Source organism: Galleria mellonella, unplaced genomic scaffold (genome assembly GCF_026898425.1).
Source record: "Galleria mellonella isolate WM207_F2 unplaced genomic scaffold, CSIRO_AGI_GalMel_v1 utg93, whole genome shotgun sequence".
In the NCBI taxonomy this organism is placed as follows: domain Eukaryota; kingdom Metazoa; phylum Arthropoda; class Insecta; order Lepidoptera; family Pyralidae; genus Galleria; species Galleria mellonella.
The window spans coordinates 1,049,226-1,070,647 of NW_026442176.1; the positions used below are offsets into that span (position 1 = coordinate 1,049,226).

The window sequence follows — 21,422 nt, forward strand, 5'->3', positions numbered from 1 at the left end:
ACTACACGTTTTAATTGTCTGTTTTGGAATTCTGCAATGAGAAGGAAGGCGTTGATATTTGCGACACAGTTTTATACTTCTGCGGATATCAACGTTTTTCAATAATATTGTAACTAATGTTTTTATTCCAAATAAAGAATTATTATTATTATTAGAGAGCACTGTAGCGATCCCTTCTGGTAGGACCGCGCATTTACGTTACGATATTTAGCAATTCCGTTAGCGTTGAGCGTTCGGGGCTAACAATTTCAAGTTTTTTTTTTAGTAGTGAAAATGGAATGGTAACCCCCGCCTGCGCTAACGGGATACGCTGGCGGAGCACAAGTGAAGGGTGATAGATGAGAATGAAAACAGGCCAGTTAGCCAATCATGATGAATTCATCAGGAATTAACCATGATAGTGTCCAGGGGGAACCGCGAGGAGGTCGACCTGGTTGGGTATATTGCTAGCAATAGGATTCTTAGTCTCCATTACTAATAATCCCTTTCCCCCAGCAATTTCAAGTTATCCATATACAAAAAGTAAGACACTCATGTACCTCCTCTCCTGCTGTAGCACTCTCTAGTATTGAATGAATTCAGGGACAGGAAGAGCTAAAGTGGACTCAAAAAATCGCTGAGGAATATTTCTTTCTTATTTCGACTCGGTCAGCATCAGCGGTAATCGCCTGCCATGTATAGTAAGGATTATCGTCCATCGCCCTTGCATACCTTCAAAAACACTTAAACTGTACTTCTTGTACAGTTCAAATATCCTCTGAAACCTTACTAATATTTTCCTGTGTCATTTTTACGATTGCATTGTCAGTCTGTATCAAATAAACTTTAAAGTATTTAACCAACTTTTGTTAAATTACCACAAAAACACTAAGTACCTATATTTAAGTAAAATTAGTGACAAATCCAAACATTAAATAAATTAATCGATTTATTATTTGTACTGCCATTGCACATCAACGTCATGTGTTTACATTTTCATTAATATCTATTGAAACAGATACTATATATTATACACACGCTTGTGCAGACGTGTAAATCCAGCGTAAAAATCATATGACTTGAAGTGATACGCAAATGAGAACATTGACCGATTCACATGAAGTTATTAACTTAACTGCTGCAAGAACGACGCATGCGCATTTGTCGTTTCACGCACTTAGAATTTGTTCTCACTCGGGCAACCTCATGTAATCTCGAACAAACGTTGTCAATACGTAGGCAAAATGAGTGTTGAAAATCCTACCAGTAATAATGATTGTGAATCAGTAAGTATTACAATAATTTCGTACGCCTAAAACGTATCATTTGGTTAATAAATTTGTTCATAAAGAGGTTTGGTTACGTCTCACTACTAGTGTACATCGCAGTCTCCACGAAGCGAAAATTTTCTAAGTCCCAATATGGCGTCAACTATAAAGCCCAGACATAAATGAAGCTTCTTCAAAATCCCATTTAGATTTATAATATCTTATTAATTTTAGTTTTCTTATTGTATTATTACTGTGTTATAAATTCTACTTGCATTTGTAGTTTTATGTAATTTTTATGCATCTCGTAATCTGTTCACAGGGAAAGGTAAATGGCACTAAAAATGAACACGTGAACGGTATTCACAACGGGTACAGTAGCTCCGATAAGCACAAGTCCAGCCACAAATCTTCAAGCAAAGACAAGCACCGTGATAAAGATCGCGACCACAAAAGCTCCAAACATAGCTCAAGCAGGTTAGTTTTCCAGAAACTTCCATGTAATCACCACCCCAAAGCCTACACACTGTGTAAATATGCTATTCTACTATAATCAGTTGATAAATTTATTTATTCTTTTCTTTATAGAGATAAGGACAAGCATTCAAGTAGTAAAAGTCACAGCAGCTCATCTCACAAATCATCCAGCAAAGATAAAGAGCGCAGCGATAAAGATCGTAGCGACAGAAGTAAAGAAGAATCTAGCAGTGGTAAAGACAAGGATCGCAGTGACAAGGACAAACATCGCAGTGACAAAGAGAAACACAGAGACAAAGAGAGAAGTGATCGAGACAAAGACAAACACAAGAGCAGCAATGGGGAAAAGAAATCTTCCAAGGATAAAGATAAGGAGAGGGACAAAGAGCACAAGAGTTCATCGTCTAAGGAACACAAGTCCAAAGACAGAGACAAGGAACGTGACCGTGACAAGGAGCGGCACAAAAGTGATAAGGACAAACATAAAAGTGATAAAGACAAAAATTCAAGTTCTAAGGACAAGCACAGGTTAGTGACATGTTCTCACCCTCAATTATAGCCTTTGTAAGCCCTTATGCTCTACTGTTGCACCAATAAATATCTATGGCACATTAAATTTAGAAAATGTTCACTATAATGACAATAATATTTTTGACATTTCAAAATGTACAAATGATTGGAACTACTTCTTTTTTATTAAATTTTATGTCACTTAAATTTTTAATTGTTTCATGAAAGAAAATCTCCCATTTTAATAACTTTTGAATGTTTCATAAATTATGGCTTTTAAAATATACAATTATTCCAAATCACATTTTGAGTCAAATATGTTAGTATCTTTTAGTAACTTAAACAAAAGTATTTAATGAGATTTATGATGATTGTCTATTTTGTTACAGCTCAAGTAAAAGTAAAGAAAAAAGTAATGAAAAAATTAAATCTGAACCAGAGTCTGTAGATTATCCCATCAACCAAGAACCTATGCAGGTAGATAAATACACAAGCTTGTTGTAACATTAATAATATTAATTATTTGCAGTATCCTGTGGCTTTGCCTTTAGTTGTATAACCTATAACCTTTCTCAAAAAATAAGCCATCAAAAGCAAAAACCATTATTTTTCAAATCAAATTGGTTAAATGCTGAAACTCAGCATTTAACATATTCAAACAAACAAACTCTTCCGCTTTATTTTATTAGGATAGATTAGTAATAATTTCATAGCAAACAAAAATAAATATAATAGCAATTTAAACAATATCTGCATGTGACAAAAATACCATGTGGAATAAACTATTCATATAGTTTAAATAATGTAATAAGTATTTATGTTTACATACTAATATTATGTAAATTTTAATAACAGGTAGATGAACTTGAAATAAAAACGGAAGAAGGTAAAGAAGACAGTGATGATGGATATGCAGAAGTGAACAATACCACAGTATCATCTTGTGACTACTCTTTGTCACAGTTCAAGGATGAACCCCTCTCAGAACTGGGTCCTGAAGAGGAAAGTGAAGAAGAGTCATTGGTAAATGCCCATTCATTATGTATTAGTTCAATCAGTGTATCTATTAACAAATTTATTGACACAACAACCACCATCACCACATCCTCAATTCTTTTTTTAAATAACTTATAATTGGCAACAGTTGGAAAAAGGGATTTTTAGTTTTTTTTTTTTTTTTTTATATAACTTAGAATGGCAAACAAGCTAACGGCACACCTGATGGAAAGTGGTAACTGTTGCCTATAAACATGAGCAGTACCATGAACATAACAGAGTATACTGTTTCGCCCATGATACCCCCATGTGTTGCCATTCCTGAGAACTTAGGTGTTATTCCTCTATACCCAGTAAATTCACTGCATATCGTACCCTTCAAACTGAAACACAGCCATGCAAACACAACTGCTTTACGGTTGAAACATGAATGGGACAGAGGTACCCAAGCAAATTACTTTTGTACAAAGTCTCCCTCTGGTAATGAAATCTAACAACACCATTGCTAGCAATAGGGGTATATTGCAGGCAGGCAGTGTAATATATATATATACATATATATTGATCTAAATGGTAAAAAATGTACACTAACCTCTAAACATGTCCAGCCTTTATATGAATCTATTATCCTAATGTAACAAAGTAGAAATGTGGATATATAAATTTAATAACATGAATATTACTACTATCCCATTTTTATTAAAATTTAATTAAATTACTTAATGATTTAAGAGGATTTTGAATAAAGTCGTGTAAAAAATTTACAGGCGGCGCGTGCTACGACGAAACGTCGCATGAGCAGTGAAAGTGATGGAGATGTACCATTACTTCAACGGATAAAGTCTAAAAAGAAATTGAAAAAAGGTAAAAATGAATTAGTTTACTAATTCATTGAATGACTATGTTCAACATAACTTGGTCTATACAGGAAAAAATATTAAAAACTGTAATATAAAGTAGAATAGTTGTTTTCAAAATATTTGTGTCCCTTTTTCTGTATTGTATTTATTATGTATACTAACTACGATTTTTTCTACTATAGTCCATTACATTGTATCATTGTGTCAAATTACATTCAATTTCACATATTTGTATTGTTAAAAATAATTGATAGGGTTCATGAAGTGAAATATTTGGGATTAATCTTGGATCAAAAGTTGACTTTTGCTTCTCATATACAAGTGCTTTCTAAACGTATACGTAAACTTATACACGTTATGAAGCTTCTGCGTAACGGCGCGAGCAAGAATGTTTTATTACTTGTATACAAAAGCATAGCTCAATCACTGTTGATGTACTGCATCACAGTGTGGGGCGGTGCATCAAAATCATATATATACTTGAAAGGGCACAAAGATCTGTCTTAAAAGTAATGTTTAGGAAACCAATTCGTTTTCCCACTTATCTTTTGTATCAGGAGGCTGCTGTTCTGACAGTGCGTCAACTTTATATACTTAAAGTAGTAATGATGCACCACAAATCTCCTCTCCTCCCGCAAAAACCTTCGGACCAGAGAAGGCGCAAAATAATCATTCCTCGCATTAATACTGCATTTGCAAAGCGCTTTAGTTATTATTCGTGCCCATTTATATATAAAAAACTTAATAATCTCTGCAAACTGGATGGTCTTAACAATGCGGAAGCTAAACATAGGATACAAGGATATTTACAAAATCTTGATTACGATGCCACAGAATTAATATTATATACCATTTATTGATATTCGTATATAGTAGTGTATGTCTTTAGTATATTTAATTGTATGTATTTATTTATGTAATATTAGAGTATTTATATAATTTTCTGTTTTATGCGCATGTCTTCATGAAGCTCTTCATTTTAACTTGTTGCTTTCGTAAAACTGGCTTAGTATTTTAATTTAATTTATATTTGTAAACCACCGTGTCTTGGTAATCTCATATGGACTCCCGCGATACAGGTTCTCCTAGTGCGGGGTCCAATGTACTCGCTGTTGTAATTTTTTTTTTTTTGTATATAATAAATTAATAAATAAATAATAAATTAATAAATAAAAATAAAATGTGTAACTTAAAACCTCACGTTTTGTTGTAATACACCATCTAGAAGCTGATGCTAGACATACCTAAACAATATATATCCAAATTATAATGGTTTGGTAGCTGTTGTGTATACCTATCTATAAGCATATTTTATTCATATCAATGTATAGTTTTAACAAATGCTAGTGAATAATATAGAATAGATTGACACATTGTTATTCATAATATATTCATGTCATGTTTTAGTATATAGATAACTGAGTGCCACCTTTCACATCTCTTATTATCTAATTTCCTATAATTTATATTATATGTTAAAAATTTAGTACTCTAATTGAAATCATTCATCATAACAGCTGTCATCTAACCACTGCTGAACATAGGTGTTACCCATAGACCACCATTAAGAACAGTTCTGAACCACCTACATCCAGTTGAAATCATTACAAAAAAAACTGACTAAAAGTTGTCACCATATTTTTAAATGCAGAGTAATAGAATTTACTTATTAAAAATTTTATTTTATTAAAAATACCTCCCCCTGTTATAATATTAGTTTACAACACCAAATGATAATTATAAAAATTCTGTATAGAACCTACATATGAAGATGATGAGGAAGAAGAAGAGGAAGATATAAAGCCCAAGAAAAAGAAAAAAAAGACAGAAAAAGTGAAAGCAAAACCTGTGAAAGTTAAACAAGAATCAGTAGAAGCAGTCAGCCCAGCCAAACGAAAGAAGAAGGAAGAAGAAGAGCAAGAAGTATGGAAATGGTATGTTAAATTGACTTTTAAGTTATTTCTCATTGAACTTTTAAGCCTGAAATTAAAGAATCTACCAACTTTTATATAATTCATCTTTGTAATCTGGTAACACCTTTACTACTTGTGTAAAGAAAATCTGTATAAGTTATACAAGTACGTTCTAACTTTAAAAAGTTAATTTCAGCCTCCACCAAGCGCCCACAATCTTTAATCGCAATAACATTTTATATAATTTATTTTTAAGAATAATATTTTATATCTTTAGTTAAATTAATAAAATAATCCTTACTATACAAATATGAAAGTGAGTTTGTTACATTTTAATGACCAATCAATAATAAATTTTATTCATGTGTACTATATAGGATGGTGACGGAAACAAGTTGCGGGTAAAAGCTAATTTGCTATATAAATTTATGTACACTAAACGCTAAAGTTATTTTTCTAAGACGAGAGACTTCATTCAAAAATATTAGGTTAAAACAAGTTTAAAGAAGAAATGGTGCAGAATCAACCCCAGTATATTTATTGAAAAGAAGAAATATAGTTGCCTACCATCAATATCGCTTTCATAACTTAGTAAATAATATATTTATATATAATCCATAATTATTATTCAAAGAAATGGTAAATAATTCTTTGCTTATGTTGCTAATGTTTAGTTGTTCTAATATAAAAATGTGATATAAATGTACTGAAAATGGGCCAATCGCATCGAAATAAAGCGATATTGTCTATAAAAAATATAAGATACTTTTAAAATATCACCCAAATATTAGAATACACAATTTTTTTTATTATTGGACTACGAGTTGTCTAGCAAGTAGCGTCCGAAAGCGCCATCTATTAACCAATTGAAATATAATGACTTGTCATCCTCTGTATCTAGATGGCGACACAGTATAATATGATTCAAGATGTCACTCGTGCAATATTTAGGTTATGTCATAAGAGAGGTTAGGAAACATGTATATCAAAATATTAGTAAAACTCATTAATATAAAACCTATAATAAGCGTTAATAATATAAATATCTTAATATTTAAACGCCAGAGACGATTTCAAAGACCAAGGTGCATTGTATTATTTTATTTACTTTGTTCTTTTAAGACTTACACCACTTAATCTATAATAGTAGTTTAACATTAATTTTGTTATAGGTGGGAAGAAGAAAAGAAAAGTGATGGCACCAAGTGGTCATTCTTAGAACATAAAGGCCCTTTATTCGCGCCACCGTATGAACCCTTGCCAGAAAACGTCAAATTCCGTTATGACGGCAAAGAGATTAGGCTATCAGAGGATGCTGAAGAAGTTGCCGGCTTTTATGCACGGATGTTAGACCATGATTATACTACAAAAAAAGTATTCAATACTAACTTTTTTAATGACTGGCGCTCGGTGATGACAACGGAAGAAAAAAAGCTCATCAAAGACCTTTCTAAATGTGACTTCAAAGAAATGCAGGCTTATTTCCAGAGTGTGTCAGAAAAAAATAAAAATCGCTCAAAAGAAGAGAAAGCAGCAATAAAAGCGAAAAATGAAGAAATACAAAAAGAATATGGTTTCTGTGTAATTGATGGGCACAAAGAAAAAATTGGCAATTTTAGAATAGAACCCCCAGGTCTTTTTAGAGGTCGTGGTGAACATCCTAAAATGGGTATGTTAAAGAAGCGTGTTATGCCTGAAGATGTTTTAATCAACTGTTCGAAAGATAGCAAAGTACCAAAACCCCCACCTGGACATAAATGGAAAGAAGTGAGACACGATAACACTGTCACATGGTTAGCATCTTGGACTGAAAATGTACAAGGGCAAGCCAAATATGTTATGTTAAATCCCAGCTCAAAATTGAAAGGTGAAAAGGATTGGCAAAAATATGAAACTGCTCGTAAACTTCATAAATGTATTGATAAAATTAGAGACAATTATCGCTCAGACTGGAAAGCTAAAGAAATGCGCGTGCGACAACGTGCAGTGGCCTTGTACTTCATTGATCGACTAGCCTTGAGAGCTGGCAATGAAAAAGATGATGATCAGGCAGACACTGTGGGTTGTTGTTCATTGCGTGTTGAACATATTGAATTACACAAGGAAAAAGATGGCAAAGAATTTGTTGTAGTATTTGATTTTCTTGGTAAAGACTCGATTAGATATTATAATGAGGTACCAGTGGAGAAACGCGTATTTAAGAATCTCGAATTATTTATGGAGAACAAAAAAGATAGTGATGATCTCTTTGATAGACTTAATACACAAACTTTAAATGAACATTTAAAAGATCTAATGCCTGGGCTTACTGCAAAAGTGTTCCGTACATATAATGCCTCAATCACATTACAACGACAATTGGATGAACTTACAGACGCAGATGCTTCAATACCTGAAAAAATTTTAGCATACAACAGAGCTAATCGTGCTGTTGCAGTACTGTGTAACCATCAGCGTGCTGTTCCTAAAGGTATGAGCTATATTATCTTACAAATAAAATAATTATAATAAATCTGTAGAGAGCTCAATTCTGTACATGAAATACATTTCTAAAATCTATCAGGGGGTGATTAGTGATAGATACTGATGCCTAAAATGCAATCAGTAAAATTTTTGTCTGTCTGTATGTTCGTTATAGAAACAAAAACTACTCTTCTACTACTCTTCTCTCTAGTCTTACAAATAGAATTATAACAATATGATGACTGTACATGGCTAAAAAGGGCAATAGATACCAAAAAAATTATTATTAAAAATTTTATTTATCTGTTTGTGCCGACAAAAATGGATAAAGCTATGTAAAATATATATATATATTAATATATATATATATATATATATATATATAACAGATAAATAAAATTTTTAATAATTTTTTTGGTATCTATTGCCCTTTTTAGCTATGTACAGTCATCATATTGTTATAATTCTATTTGTAAGATATATATATAATTTACCACTTCCAGTACTTACTTATACCACATTGACCAAGCATATAAGTATTATTATTATTTTATATTTCTGTTACACTGGTCGATTGAGACTTATTCCTTTTTACATCATAGGGATAAAAAGGAGAAAACATTATTATGCTATTACCAAAAAAGCCTTTTTATAACGTTTATATTTTCATTGTATATTTTTTATAACAATTTTACTACATTATAAAAATATCAGTATAAAGATTACTCTTCTTTCTTTAGGTCATTCAAAGTCTATGGAGGCTCTTAAAGAAAAAATTCAAACTAAACGTGACCAAATCGAAGAAGCAGAGCAAGATCTAAAAGATTCACAAAAGGCCGCCAAACGCGGATCTGTCAAAGAAAGAATTGCCTGTGATAAAAAGAAGAAGGCATTGGAGCGCCTAAAAGAACAATTGAAAAAACTAGAACTGCAAGAAACTGATCGTGATGAAAATAAAACAATTGCCCTAGGCACCTCTAAGCTCAATTATCTGGATCCACGTATTTCGGTGGCTTGGTAAGTTGTTTTAAATGTTGTCATTTAAATACTGTCACTATTTTTCAAATCATACAAGTATGTAATTTTATCTATATAGTATTATATCACATCAATAATAAAAATGTATTCATATATTCTTTTCGACAGGTGTAAAAAGCATGGCGTACCAATTGAGAAGATCTACAACAAAACACAACGTGATAAGTTCCGCTGGGCTATTGATATGGCCGGGCCAGAATATGTCTTCTAAGGGAGAACTTAGCATTAGTTATAATTACACAAATTTTGTTGAGTTCAATATTCAAACGTTCCACTGTATACTTTGTTCATTCAAGGTATGGTTTTTATGAATTTTGACTATTCAAAATTAAAAGATAAATGTATAGTGAATTGGTATTCATGGTGTCATTTATTATTATGTGGGCCTTACGCATTTGTTTTCTCCAGAGTTGGTCTTGATTAGTACTGAACGTAATCAGAGCCCCTAATCATAAGCTCAATATTCAGCGGCGTCACAGAAACTTGTCGAGCAACTCCAAAAACAACATTTGTGTAAAGCTACCATAATTCTAATTCAGTATGACTTGTCAAACCATTATTCAAATATTTCAGACCCAAACAAATTGTTCCTCTCTTATTAGACTCTAAATTAGAAGTCTGATTCTAATTTATTTATGTTAAACTTAGTTTCAATTTTTGCTTATAATTAGGATAAGATTTAGTATTAAATGAGCCTAGTTTAAGACTTTCTTGTATACATTTGCAATTTGCTATATTTTCCACACACATCTATATGTTCTTCCTACTTAATTTTCTTGTTTACAAGAGGAGAATACCTATTTGATATATATTTACATTTTATTGCATATTACACAAATGACTAATGATATGAAAAAAAAGAAAACTTTTGTATTTATTTGGTTTATTTATAGTTAGAACAATGTTCACTGATAATTCCAAAAGAAAATCAACTAATAAATGCAATGAATATTACTTTAAGTAATAAGCAATAGCTATTGTCATGTGTTTAGGGATAAACATTTGTTAAAATCATGCGAGTAGCATATTAATTAGATGAAATGATGTAAATTATTATGGCGTGTATGTGCACAATGTGCAGTAGTAGTAAATGTTGTAAAGTAAGAAATAATGTTATTTTATTTTTATAAAATTAAGATCCAAAATTGTGGCAAAAGAAAAGCCGTCAATGTTACAAAAGGTACAATGTTTAAGATATATTTGTATTATTACACATGTGTGTATCTTGTAAATAGTAAATTTTTACCATGTCATAAAATTGTGAAATGAGATTATCGCAGATTAATAAAACATTGACACTAGGATTTAAGTGGTTTTAATAATAAAATACCAAAAACTTAGTCTTCTTCATCATTGTTGTCATGAAAGAAGTTCACATCTTCCATACCTTCAGGCATGTATTCAAGACCAGATTCATTTTTATGGAGTAGATTATATCCACTACCGTAGCCTGAAACAAAAAATAACTGAATAATTAGATACATACAGCCTCACCTAATCCTAAATTAAGCAAAGCTTGTACTATATACACTACACAGACACTTTTAAACACAGGGAACACCCACTAAAAACACAAAATGTTTATATTATACGGAAATCGAAACAAAAACTATTGAGCAATATTATTAAATGTGTTCTTTACTGTCTAGGTACTAATGCAAAAAAAAAAAAAAATGATGGCTGGCCACATAACTTGAAGCAAAAACCGACAACCTATGAGCAAATAAGATTCTCAAATGCCAACTATAGCTCAATCAAAATCCCAATTAAAAAAACGCACGGTAGGAACAACCGCCACTAGATATAGCTTTATAGCTTGTTCTCTTTGTTCTCTTTTTTGTGCAATAAAAATTTTTAAATAAAAACTCAATCTACTACATTAGAGTTATTTAGAACAAATTCCTAATTAAAATCTAAAGAGTATACATATATGTATCTATAAGATTTATAAATACGATACAAAGCTTGTCTCTTTGTTTATAAACTTTTCGTAGCTAAATTTTCGATATATTTTGGCAAAAAACAATAAAAAAAATATAATCGCAAACAGACGTGCTGAAAGACGGGAAATTTAATCATACGAATAGAAAAGAAAAACTCATTAAACTACTAGTGTGCTATAATGTTAATGTGTGCATGTGAAAATTGAATATATAAATATAGGTCGAGATTCATTGATATATATTTTAAATTAATTTACCCATTTGTTTCATAAGTTTGGTTGGTGCATTACGCAAGTGTAGCGGTATAGGTGGTAGAGGACCTTTCGCTTCAACTAATGATCGTTGACAACGTTTCATAGCATTATACACTTCTCGACTTTTGGGTGCTCTGGCTAGCCGGACGGCGCATTGTACCAATAAAACGTCGCACTCAGGTTTGCCTATGTGCTGACAACCTTGTAAACAAGCCACGGCTTCTGTTAGTGTTGCTGGGTCAGCTAAGCCTGTTATAGACAAAGTACAGGTTTTTTTAATGAATGAATGATAGTAGAATAGTAACCCCGCCTGCGCTAACGGTATACGCTGACGGGGCACCAGTGAGGGGTGATAGGTGAAGATGAAGACAGGTCAGTTAGCCCATCGTGACGAATACACTTGGAATTCAGCACGATGGTTTCCAGGGAAGACCACGGGGAAGTTGCAATGGGACTGATAATCCGCATTTCTAACAATCCCTTCCCCCCCAAAAGTACAGGTTTGAATATAATCTAAGTCATCATTTCATTTGTTTGATTAACACGAACACACGCGTTAAACAGTGTCGTCTCGGGGAAAAGGGATTATTAAAAATAGGGTCTTAACAGCTCCATCGCTAGCAATGTACCCTATCAGGTCGACCTCCAAACGGTTCCTCCTGAAAACCATCGTGATTAATTCTCGTAAAATTCTTCACAATGAGCTAACTGACCTGCTTTCATCCTCACTTATCGTCTCCCACTGGTGCCTAGCCAGCGTATACTGATTGCACAGGCGGGGTTACCATTTCATTCTCACCCATTAAAAAAATAACAGTGTCGTCTCACATTATATGTATATACAGAATATAAATTTCGTGCTGTCATCCACTTGAGAGCAATGTTCCAAATGCCAGGCCAAACCTCTGATTAAAAAAAAAGTATTATTTATATTTCTTAAGAAGACATGCAATCAGACAATGATTTCCGACGGTTATGCTAGTAGCCCTTATGAATGCAGCTTAAGAAACAGTTGATACTTTGATGTAGTTAACCCATCACTATCAAAATTAAAAAAAAGAAAACTTGACTTCAAAATACACAATAGTCCTTACCAATATCTTCACAAGCAGCACGAATAAGCCGGCGTGCTATATATAAAGGATCTTCACCACCGTGGAGAGCTCTAGTGGTCCAGTACAATGCTGCATTATCGTCACTAGCTCGTATAGACTTGTGTATTGCCGATATTGTGTTATAATGTTCTTCGCCTTGTCGGTCGTATAACATGTGTGATCTCTGTAAACTCAATAAAATTAGTAAAACCAACACTTTGTAACCTCTTTTTAAAAAAATGTGTCCTAATTATATGGCTTTGGTTGTAAAAATTTTACTTTTAACCTAATAAAAAACCAGGTTATCTGTAAGAGACTGCTTTTAACGATAAGACCGCCTTTTGTATATGCATTTTCTGTATAAATAATCCTTGCATACATCTCTATTGTGCGCAATAAAGAGTTTATTATTATTAATAATACAAATATACCTTTATTCCATTTTTAATATCTTCGAGAGCCAACACCACTGGACCAGTAATATGCACCTCATTGTCAGAGCCTCTAGCAGCAAGCGTAAGTTCTAAAGCACTCAGAGCAACTCGTGCGTCACCATCACAAACTTCCGCTAGCCATCGCAATGAATCTTCCTGCACTATAAACCTGTATTTTATTAATATTAAATATTTATTTTTATCCGAAAAAACACACTGACCATCTTAATTATAATAATAATGAATTAATCTTCGTCATTTGTCCACAAATGGCGAAGATCAATTCACTGGATTATCTTATGTGTATTTCTATCTAGAATGTTCGACTAATTTCGAAGTCCTCCGGAACACCTATTCATGAATGGCCATGTCTCGAAGACGGTGACAGCATACTTCTGCACATCGAGCGCTCGGTGAAGGTGCTCGCGATTTATCAATAGCCATATAGGCTGCGGCTTATTGGCGGCATATTCTGCCAACAAAAATCTTATAAAAAAATCGTATTGCATTTTCCTTGTATTATTTAATTATATAACGTTAAATTAAATTATAAACGCCTTGATAAATAGATACTCATCCCATTATTTCTAGAGGGGTGGTATAACGTGAAATGGCCTATAACTTAAAACATAAATCTGACACTGTGCGCGACATTAACACAGATGTACTACTTACATGATAAAAATTTGATTATTTTATAAATATACATAAATTAATCAATCAATACATATAATAAAATCGTAACTGGTCGCTGTCTGTACACATACAAATATACACGAAAAACTATTATAGCGAGGTTTTATAAATGCGATAGGTTCTTTCAATATATCTATCAAAACAATGATTTTTAGAATTTTTGTCTGTATGTGTGTTTGTACGTTTGTCAGAAACAGCTTAACTAATTTGAATGCGGTTTTCACTAATACATTGCGGTTTACTCCATTTAACATTTAATGTATTTTTTTTATTTCAATCAGTTTAAAAATAAAAAAGTTATGTCAATCTAAAGAATCACATATAAAATGCAATAAAATAAACGATCAGTTGAATTGGCTGAAACTTTTTTTATTGTATGTATTGATTTTCGAAATTTTTGTTTACTCGTACGAAGCCGGGTCGAATCGCTAGTTTACAATTTAATAACAATAAACTTTTAATAATAAAGATTTTATGGTACCAACAAAAAATACTAATATACAGTTGAATTAAGAAACTTCCTTTAAAAATCTACCGATGATTGTATGCAAATGGGAAATCTATATCTCACCGCGGTATCAAGGTGTCTTCTTGTTTCCGACTTCCCTGAGCGTCTACTATTAATGTTTCTTTATTTTTAAGAGCACGCCGTAAAATAATCATCACATCATCAACAGACAGTTTTTGCATGACAACTACTCTGCAGCGACTGAGCAAAGCATTGTTTAAACTGAATGAGGGATTCTCAGTTGTGGCGCCTATTAGTGTTATTGTACCATTTTCAACATGTGGCAAGAATGTGTCCTGTTGAAGTTTATTAAATCTGAAATAAAGACATGGATAGGAACAACATGTCATCATTCGTAGGACAACATCACGCAATACAAGATTGGGTGGTGATAGAAACGAGTAAAGGGAAAAATGGAGTTTTAAATGACTTAGATAATTAGAATACGTATGAAAAACAATAAAATATTTTTCTTAATAATTATTTATATAACAGGAAAATAAAATTCATATAGATCAAATATTATTCATTCAGTTCAAATATATACATTATAATATTAGGATTTAAAGTACATTAATCCCTCTGTAACACGGTAGATTCGTTCCGCGTTATAGGAAAATGCGTTGTAGGAGTGTTCTCGTATAACGCGCTTGTACGACCCCGAATAACGCGTTATGTAGGTACAAATGATTAACGTTTAATTTATCTCATTATAAGGGGTTTGAATCGAATATTAAGAAAAAACTATGTTATGAACGAAAAATGTGTCACTTATGCATATGTAACTAAGAAGCAGTTAATTTCAAATAAATTAACATTTTTATTACAACTTTATTCGCTTTCGGAGCAATCTGAAATAACGTTCAACCGACATCTTTTTTTTAATAGAATGTTCAATCCCCGCGTTATAAGAGTACTGTGTTATAAGGGGGCATACTGTATTAGACAATACTAAAAAGGCAATCTAAAGACATTAGTGTTTGTAAGGTGTTAGCTGCTTTTTTTGCAAATTCTACGTCATATTTTTATTAATTCAAACGAGATTCAAACAAGACAAAGACAACAGGCCATTCTGTATAGAGTGTAAATGCACCCAAACTATACAAAATAACCCTCTCTACATCGTTTTCAAAATCAGCAAACCAAATAATCAAATGAGACATTTATTCTGTTAAAAAACTTACTACTAATAATAATTGTGAAATTATTTATTTATCACCCATTTATCTTGTCAATCTTCCCCATCACACATCAACTGTTGTTTCATAGTGGGAAAGCACAAGCTGAAGCTACCTGCATCAGTAATTTCTTTCACACATTGTAAGTTGTCACACTATGAAGTATTAATGAGATTGACATGCAGCAATATGAAAATAACTATATAAAATCCAAAATACAGTTTGAAAGATTAGCAAACCAAAACAGCCAAATATGTCACATGAAAAATGTTACCTAAAAATTTACAAAACTAGAAACATTTCTTTCCCAACATTTTATATATATGCAGGTTCCTGAAATAGCTAACAATGCAAGACATATATTTTTAATGTTTATATACACTTAGGTATATATTAACCCATAAAGCTCTACAAGCTTTAATTGAACTTGATATATACATGAATATTAGTTAATAATAAATAGATCAAGATGTCATATATTGACTGGGTTTTCAGAAATTCCATTCTACATGCACCAACCTGTGAATTTCATCCATAAATAACACAGTTTGCCTTTTGAACTGGATCTCATTTTTAGCAACTTTAACAATCTCCTTTACATCATTTATTCCAGACATTGTGGCTGACAACTTCACATATCTCATATGACTCTGTTCCTTACAAATATTGGCTACTACATTAGCAATTGATGTCTAAAAATGAAACAACAAAAATAAAATATAACCATTACATATGTGGTACTATGTTAAAGATTTATAAACATTAATAAGACCAAAAGCAAAATTTTAATTTTGTAAGTTTATTTATTCATGTTACAAAATAATAGAATGATTATTATAAAAAGATTTACATATAAAATTAATTTGTATTTAGTTTGCTTGTGCAAAAACAGTCAAGTGTGATGAAATACATAATTAAATTATAAGGTATATAAATAATATCCCAATTATTAGTGGTATGGAGTGCTAGAAAAATAAATAAAAAAATAACTTTGGCTCTATAATTACCTTTCCACAACCAGGAGGTCCCCATAATATCATATTAGGTATTTTTTTCTGCTCAAGCATTGCACGCAACATCGAACCATGACCAAAAGCCTCTCTTTGGCCTACAACATCATCCAGAGTCAATGGCCTCATATGTTCAGCTAGAGGAACATCTTTCTCCTTGGTTGTCTCCACTTTAGAATTTAATTTAGATGATTGAGGCTCCTGGAAACCATATCAGTAAATACAAAATTTATGATTGCTTCAAATTTATGAGTTATAATGTGATGATGGAACAAGACAAAAGTTGACACAGCAATATGGAATTATAATAGTATTTCTGAATAATAATAGTATTTTTTTCCACTTTTAAAAATAGAAAATTTAATAATAAATTTTAGAAAACATATAAATATTACACAAAACTATAGACTATTTTAACAAAACCCTTGATCAATATAGTGCATATAAAGTGCAATTAAGGGAAGCCCTAGATAATTATTAACATTAAGTTTATTTTTAAAGCATAAAAATTAGGTACCTACAGTTAGACAGTTACTTAATAATAATAGTATTACTACTAACATTACAACTATTACATGAAAACATTTAGAATTTTAAAATGAAATCAAGTAAAAACAATATACTAAAAGGGTTTTAATGTACTTCTCTGTTTAATAAGTGAATCTTTTTGTATTTAACATCTGGGTGTTTTTGAATGGGTAATAAATGGGAACCTTGCCTGTGCTATCAATACATGTTGATGGGTCATCAGTGAGGGATGATAGGTAAGGATGAAAGCAGGTCAGTTAGCACGTCCTAACAAATTTCACAAGAATTTACCAAAATATTTATCAGGGGATCTATGTGGAGGTCAACCTGACAGGATATATTGCTAGCCATGGGGCTGTTAGATACTTATTACCAATAATCCATTTTCCCCATTATAAGGGTGTTCATAAGACTGAAACATAAAACATTTACATACATTTTTAATCTCTTTATTCAGACAAGTAAATTTAAATATATGGGCCATAAAAAGACAAGCTTTGCCTTTTTGTTGTTCATATATTTACCATAAGACACCTCTGTTTTATGGCATCTCACAAATTTTGATTTATAGTCAATTCTTAATAAAAAATACATTAACACTTGCCTTCTTTGCTTTTGTAGTTGATATAGAATCTAATTTTATTTTTTTCTCATGTGACGAAACGTCTTTAAAATGTGCACTATTTCTTTTACAAGTTGTTGCATTATTTTCCGGGGTATTCAAAAACAAACATTTATTGACATGGTCTTCAATAATTTCTTTTTTAAACTCCTTGTTGCAAACAGGACACGATATGGACCCAATATTAGCACTCTCGTTTAGTTTCCGTAGCTCCATTGTTCCATTTACTTCTCATTAGGTAGGTTTTGTTTATGTTTCACTACTTTACTAGGTAGTTTAAACTTCACAAACTTTGATCCAGCGACATAAGGTTTTATCAGTATTTGTGTTCTAACGTTTTTTTTTTTTTTTTAAACAATACAATTAAATTACAAAATATGTATAAAGTTTTATGAGTATTTGTGTTTTGACTTTTTTTTAACTACAATACAAAAAGTTACCTACTAATTACAATATATGTCAAAAATAACGATACGCGACTAGTTATCGAACTACTAATGATTCAACTGAGCAAATCATCCGGAATATTCAAATGCTTTTCAAATAATTAAATTAGTAATTTTATTTATCCAACTAGTAATGCTAGCCAAATACTAATATAGTTCAACTAATGTCGGGCCGCTCAAAGATTGCGTTTTTGACAGATCGTGATCGAATGGGCGATGTAACTTCGAACTGGCGTACAATTTACAGCAAAATTTTGTAGTGATGAGACAAAATAACGAGGCAATTGTAATTAAATATTTTTGTGATCTTTTTTTATACAACTTTAACAACTTTTTATACAACTAAAAATTACTACAGGTTTATTCTTGAATCTAATATCGATATATTTTTTTGTTATACAACTTAAAATGGCAAACAAGCTGACGGCCCACCGGATGGAAAGTGGTAACCGTCGCCTATAGACATAAACAGTACCATGGACATAACAGAGTATACTGTTTCGTTCATGATACCCCCCATGCGTTGCCATTCCTGAGGACTCAGATGTTATTCCTCTGTACCCAGTAAATTCACGCCATATCCCACCCTTCAAACCCGAATACAGCCATGCAAACACAACTTCTTTACGGTTGAAACACGAATGGACAAAGATACCCTAGCAAACGACTTTTGTACAGTCTCCCTCTTGTAAAATAATATATAATCTGTCGGTCGGTATATTGCTAAATAAAACGTTATAATTTTATAATATATAATGTACTTAATACATATTTAATAAAGTTTATAATACGATACAGGTAAGCCCAAACAAAACTTAAGAAAATAAATGTCGTGATATCAGTCTGATGAATTTAAAAAAAAATACTACTTTATACTTCTGGTAAAAAATGACAACTAAAATGAAATAGATGAGCTGGCTCTGGAGTACGGTCATCGCCTTTTTCGAATTCCTCCATATCACTGCCAGTGCAATACCATAGAACTAATCTGGCTTTAAATTAAAGGTAATGCAGCCCGCCATAATACTTCTCCACCGTATGGCATAAAAAAGACGCTTTTAAAAAACGCATGCGAGAAAGTCACAAGAGATGACTGGATGAAGATGGTTAAAAAAACTAAAATGATTATATTTGGTAACTTTGACTGCGATATCTGTATAGATACTATGATTGACAATAATATAATAATACATGTTAGTGAAGATGATAGCGAGTTCTCAAGCGAATTGGAGTCGGATTAAATTTTGATTTGACGTAGTCTTCATTATTTAAGGCTTAAAACTAAGTATTTCATTATATACATTTTCCAATAAATACAGCATTTTTATTTTCTTTCCCTTCGTTACATTAAAAAATTACGATTTAATTTAGATCTTTCATCAACAATTTTATTATCATTGTGTCTTAAATATAATTTTTATAAAAACAACAAAATATATATTAAATTGAATAATTTTTTTTTAATACAATATATATATTATTTTAAATTGCTTTTTTTATTTTAAATTATTATTTATTGCATAATGAATGCAATAAATAACGTAACTAAATATTATTAATCTTATTTATGGTACATAACTAGTCAGGACGCATTGACAGATGTCAGAAACGCAGTCTCTGAGCGGCCTGACTTTACTAATATTATTCGACTACTAATTTCATTCATTATTGGTCGTTGATGTAGTCGACACGAACACAGCCGAGTCGACCCGATTGTTGGAATATCTTTTATTTTTGCTATTGAGCAAGAGTGTTGCCAATTAAAATTTAGTAAATACATATTACCAATTTTTGATAGTAGTAGTAATGAAAGTAAGTTTTAGTAAAAATATAATTATACAAATTGCGATAATAATTATTAAAATTATTATATACGTGGTAAAAATGTTCTATAGGTATAGTACATTACTGCAGCGGCCAGCAACTGAGGCATTGATGGACGAACGTGCAAATGTGGGCCGAGGCGTAGCCGAGGCACACATACGTGAGTCCATCAATGCCTAGCTGTGGCCAAAGCTTGTATAGTACTTTTCTCAAACAATGCGCGGAAATCAAAAACACAATTTTACTTTTTAAGTTCAATGACGAATAACGAACAATAATAATTTTTCACGCGCCATAATGTTCCTTTCGTTTTTTTTTTTTCAATAAACAGCTTTCTATATGCAAGCCAGTTCGAAATTTAAATAAAACCTTTTATTAGTTACTTCCTTGGTAGCCATGTTTCGAAGTAAAAGGTCATTCCATTTTTAAATTACAGGACAGATATGAGTTTACATAGTAATTTATCTGGCCGCAAAACACGACAGATATCGATTTTCACACAACTTTTGCCGGCCGCTGCCCGCATGTATCTGCCAGTACGGCAATTTTGATTTATCTCGAAGAAGATTGTCAAAATAATGCTCACATTTCCAAGCATGTTTGAGAAAAATATATTTTAATTATATCTTTTCAAAGTACTCTCCACTAGACTCTATACAAAATTTCATGCATCTGAACCAGTTTTCGAAACACTTTTTCCAGTCCCCGCAGACACCTCGTTTACAGCCGGCTCGAACGCTGAGAGCGCTTCATCCGGCGACGAAAATTGTAGGTATGCCTTTGAGCTGATTTTTTTGGGAATAAGAAGAAGTCACACGGTGCTAAGTCAGGGCTGTAAGGAGGATGACCCAGGAGTTTGACCGGTGCGACGGTTGACGCACGCACGCACGCGTTTATATATATAAAATTTTCGTGTCACGGTGTTTGTTACCAAACTCCTCCGAAACGGCTTAACCGATTTTCATGAAATTTTGTGTGCATATTCGGTAGGTCTGAGAATCGGCTAACATCTATTTTTCATACCCCTCAATGATAAGGGTGACCCACCCCTAAATATTTTTTTTATTTTTTTGTCAATATTTTTTATTTTTATTTTATTATGATTTAGCATTGAATAATACATACAACTTCAAATTTTCATTCTTTTACGATCAATCCCTATTTTGTAATCGCGATTTTTATATGCCGCAATAGGGCTGCAAAATTTCCATCGAATATAATAATTGTAGTAAGATAAATTTTCATGTATAGTTCTAAAAATATGTATATATATATATATATATATATATATATATATATATATATATATATATATATATATATATATATATATATATATATATATATATATATATATTTGTATCGCAGTTATTGCATTTTT

General features: G+C 31.8%; 2 protein-coding genes across 4 annotated transcripts; one reads left to right on the top strand and one right to left on the bottom strand.

The window, feature by feature from the left end:
• The first annotated feature begins 1,106 nt into the window (after positions 1-1,106).
• Positions 1,107-10,808, top strand: LOC113517073 (DNA topoisomerase I, mitochondrial). The gene is made up of 10 exons (XM_026901615.3): positions 1,107-1,265; positions 1,570-1,724; positions 1,836-2,252; positions 2,624-2,711; positions 3,090-3,257; positions 3,998-4,094; positions 5,847-6,024; positions 7,176-8,473; positions 9,207-9,483; positions 9,613-10,808. The coding sequence occupies exons 1-10, from the start codon at positions 1,224-1,226 to the stop codon at positions 9,713-9,715; spliced, it is 2,823 nt and encodes a 940-aa protein (XP_026757416.1). The 5' UTR covers positions 1,107-1,223; the 3' UTR covers positions 9,716-10,808.
• Positions 10,804-18,421, bottom strand: LOC113517075 (ATPase WRNIP1-like). Of its 3 annotated transcripts, none has more exons than XM_026901617.3 (8): positions 17,754-18,420; positions 16,619-16,822; positions 16,131-16,303; positions 14,497-14,748; positions 13,227-13,398; positions 12,796-12,979; positions 11,705-11,950; positions 10,804-10,954 (listed from the first exon to the last, which is right to left on the bottom strand). In XM_026901617.3, exons 1-8 carry the CDS (start codon positions 17,985-17,987, stop codon positions 10,842-10,844), a joined length of 1,578 nt encoding a protein of 525 aa, XP_026757418.2. In that variant the 5' UTR covers positions 17,988-18,420; the 3' UTR covers positions 10,804-10,841. The 3 variants fall into 3 exon arrangements, with proteins under 3 accessions (XP_026757418.2, XP_052758575.1, XP_026757419.2); XM_052902615.1 differs by lacking the exon at positions 17,754-18,420 and adding an exon at positions 17,441-17,580; XM_026901618.3 differs by lacking the exon at positions 14,497-14,748 and having other exon boundaries at positions 17,754-18,421.
• Between the last annotated feature and the right edge of the window lie 3,001 nt (positions 18,422-21,422).

Excerpts from the sequence above, each read along its gene's own strand:
- LOC113517075 (XM_026901617.3), bottom strand. The coding sequence starts at position 17,987 with ATGGAGCTACGGAAACTAAACGAGAGTGCTAATATTGGGTCCATATCG. Across the intron at positions 14,749-16,130 it reads TTTATGGATGAAATTCACAG|ATTTAATAAACTTCAACAGG; the intron begins GTTGGTGCATGT and ends TCTTTATTTCAG. Across the intron at positions 13,399-14,496 it reads GAAGACACCTTGATACCGCG|GTTTATAGTGCAGGAAGATT; the intron begins GTGAGATATAGA and ends AATAAAATACAG.
- LOC113517073 (XM_026901615.3), top strand. The coding sequence starts at position 1,224 with ATGAGTGTTGAAAATCCTACCAGTAATAATGATTGTGAATCA. Across the intron at positions 8,474-9,206 it reads TCAGCGTGCTGTTCCTAAAG|GTCATTCAAAGTCTATGGAG; the intron begins GTATGAGCTATA and ends TTCTTTCTTTAG. Across the intron at positions 9,484-9,612 it reads CCACGTATTTCGGTGGCTTG|GTGTAAAAAGCATGGCGTAC; the intron begins GTAAGTTGTTTT and ends TCTTTTCGACAG.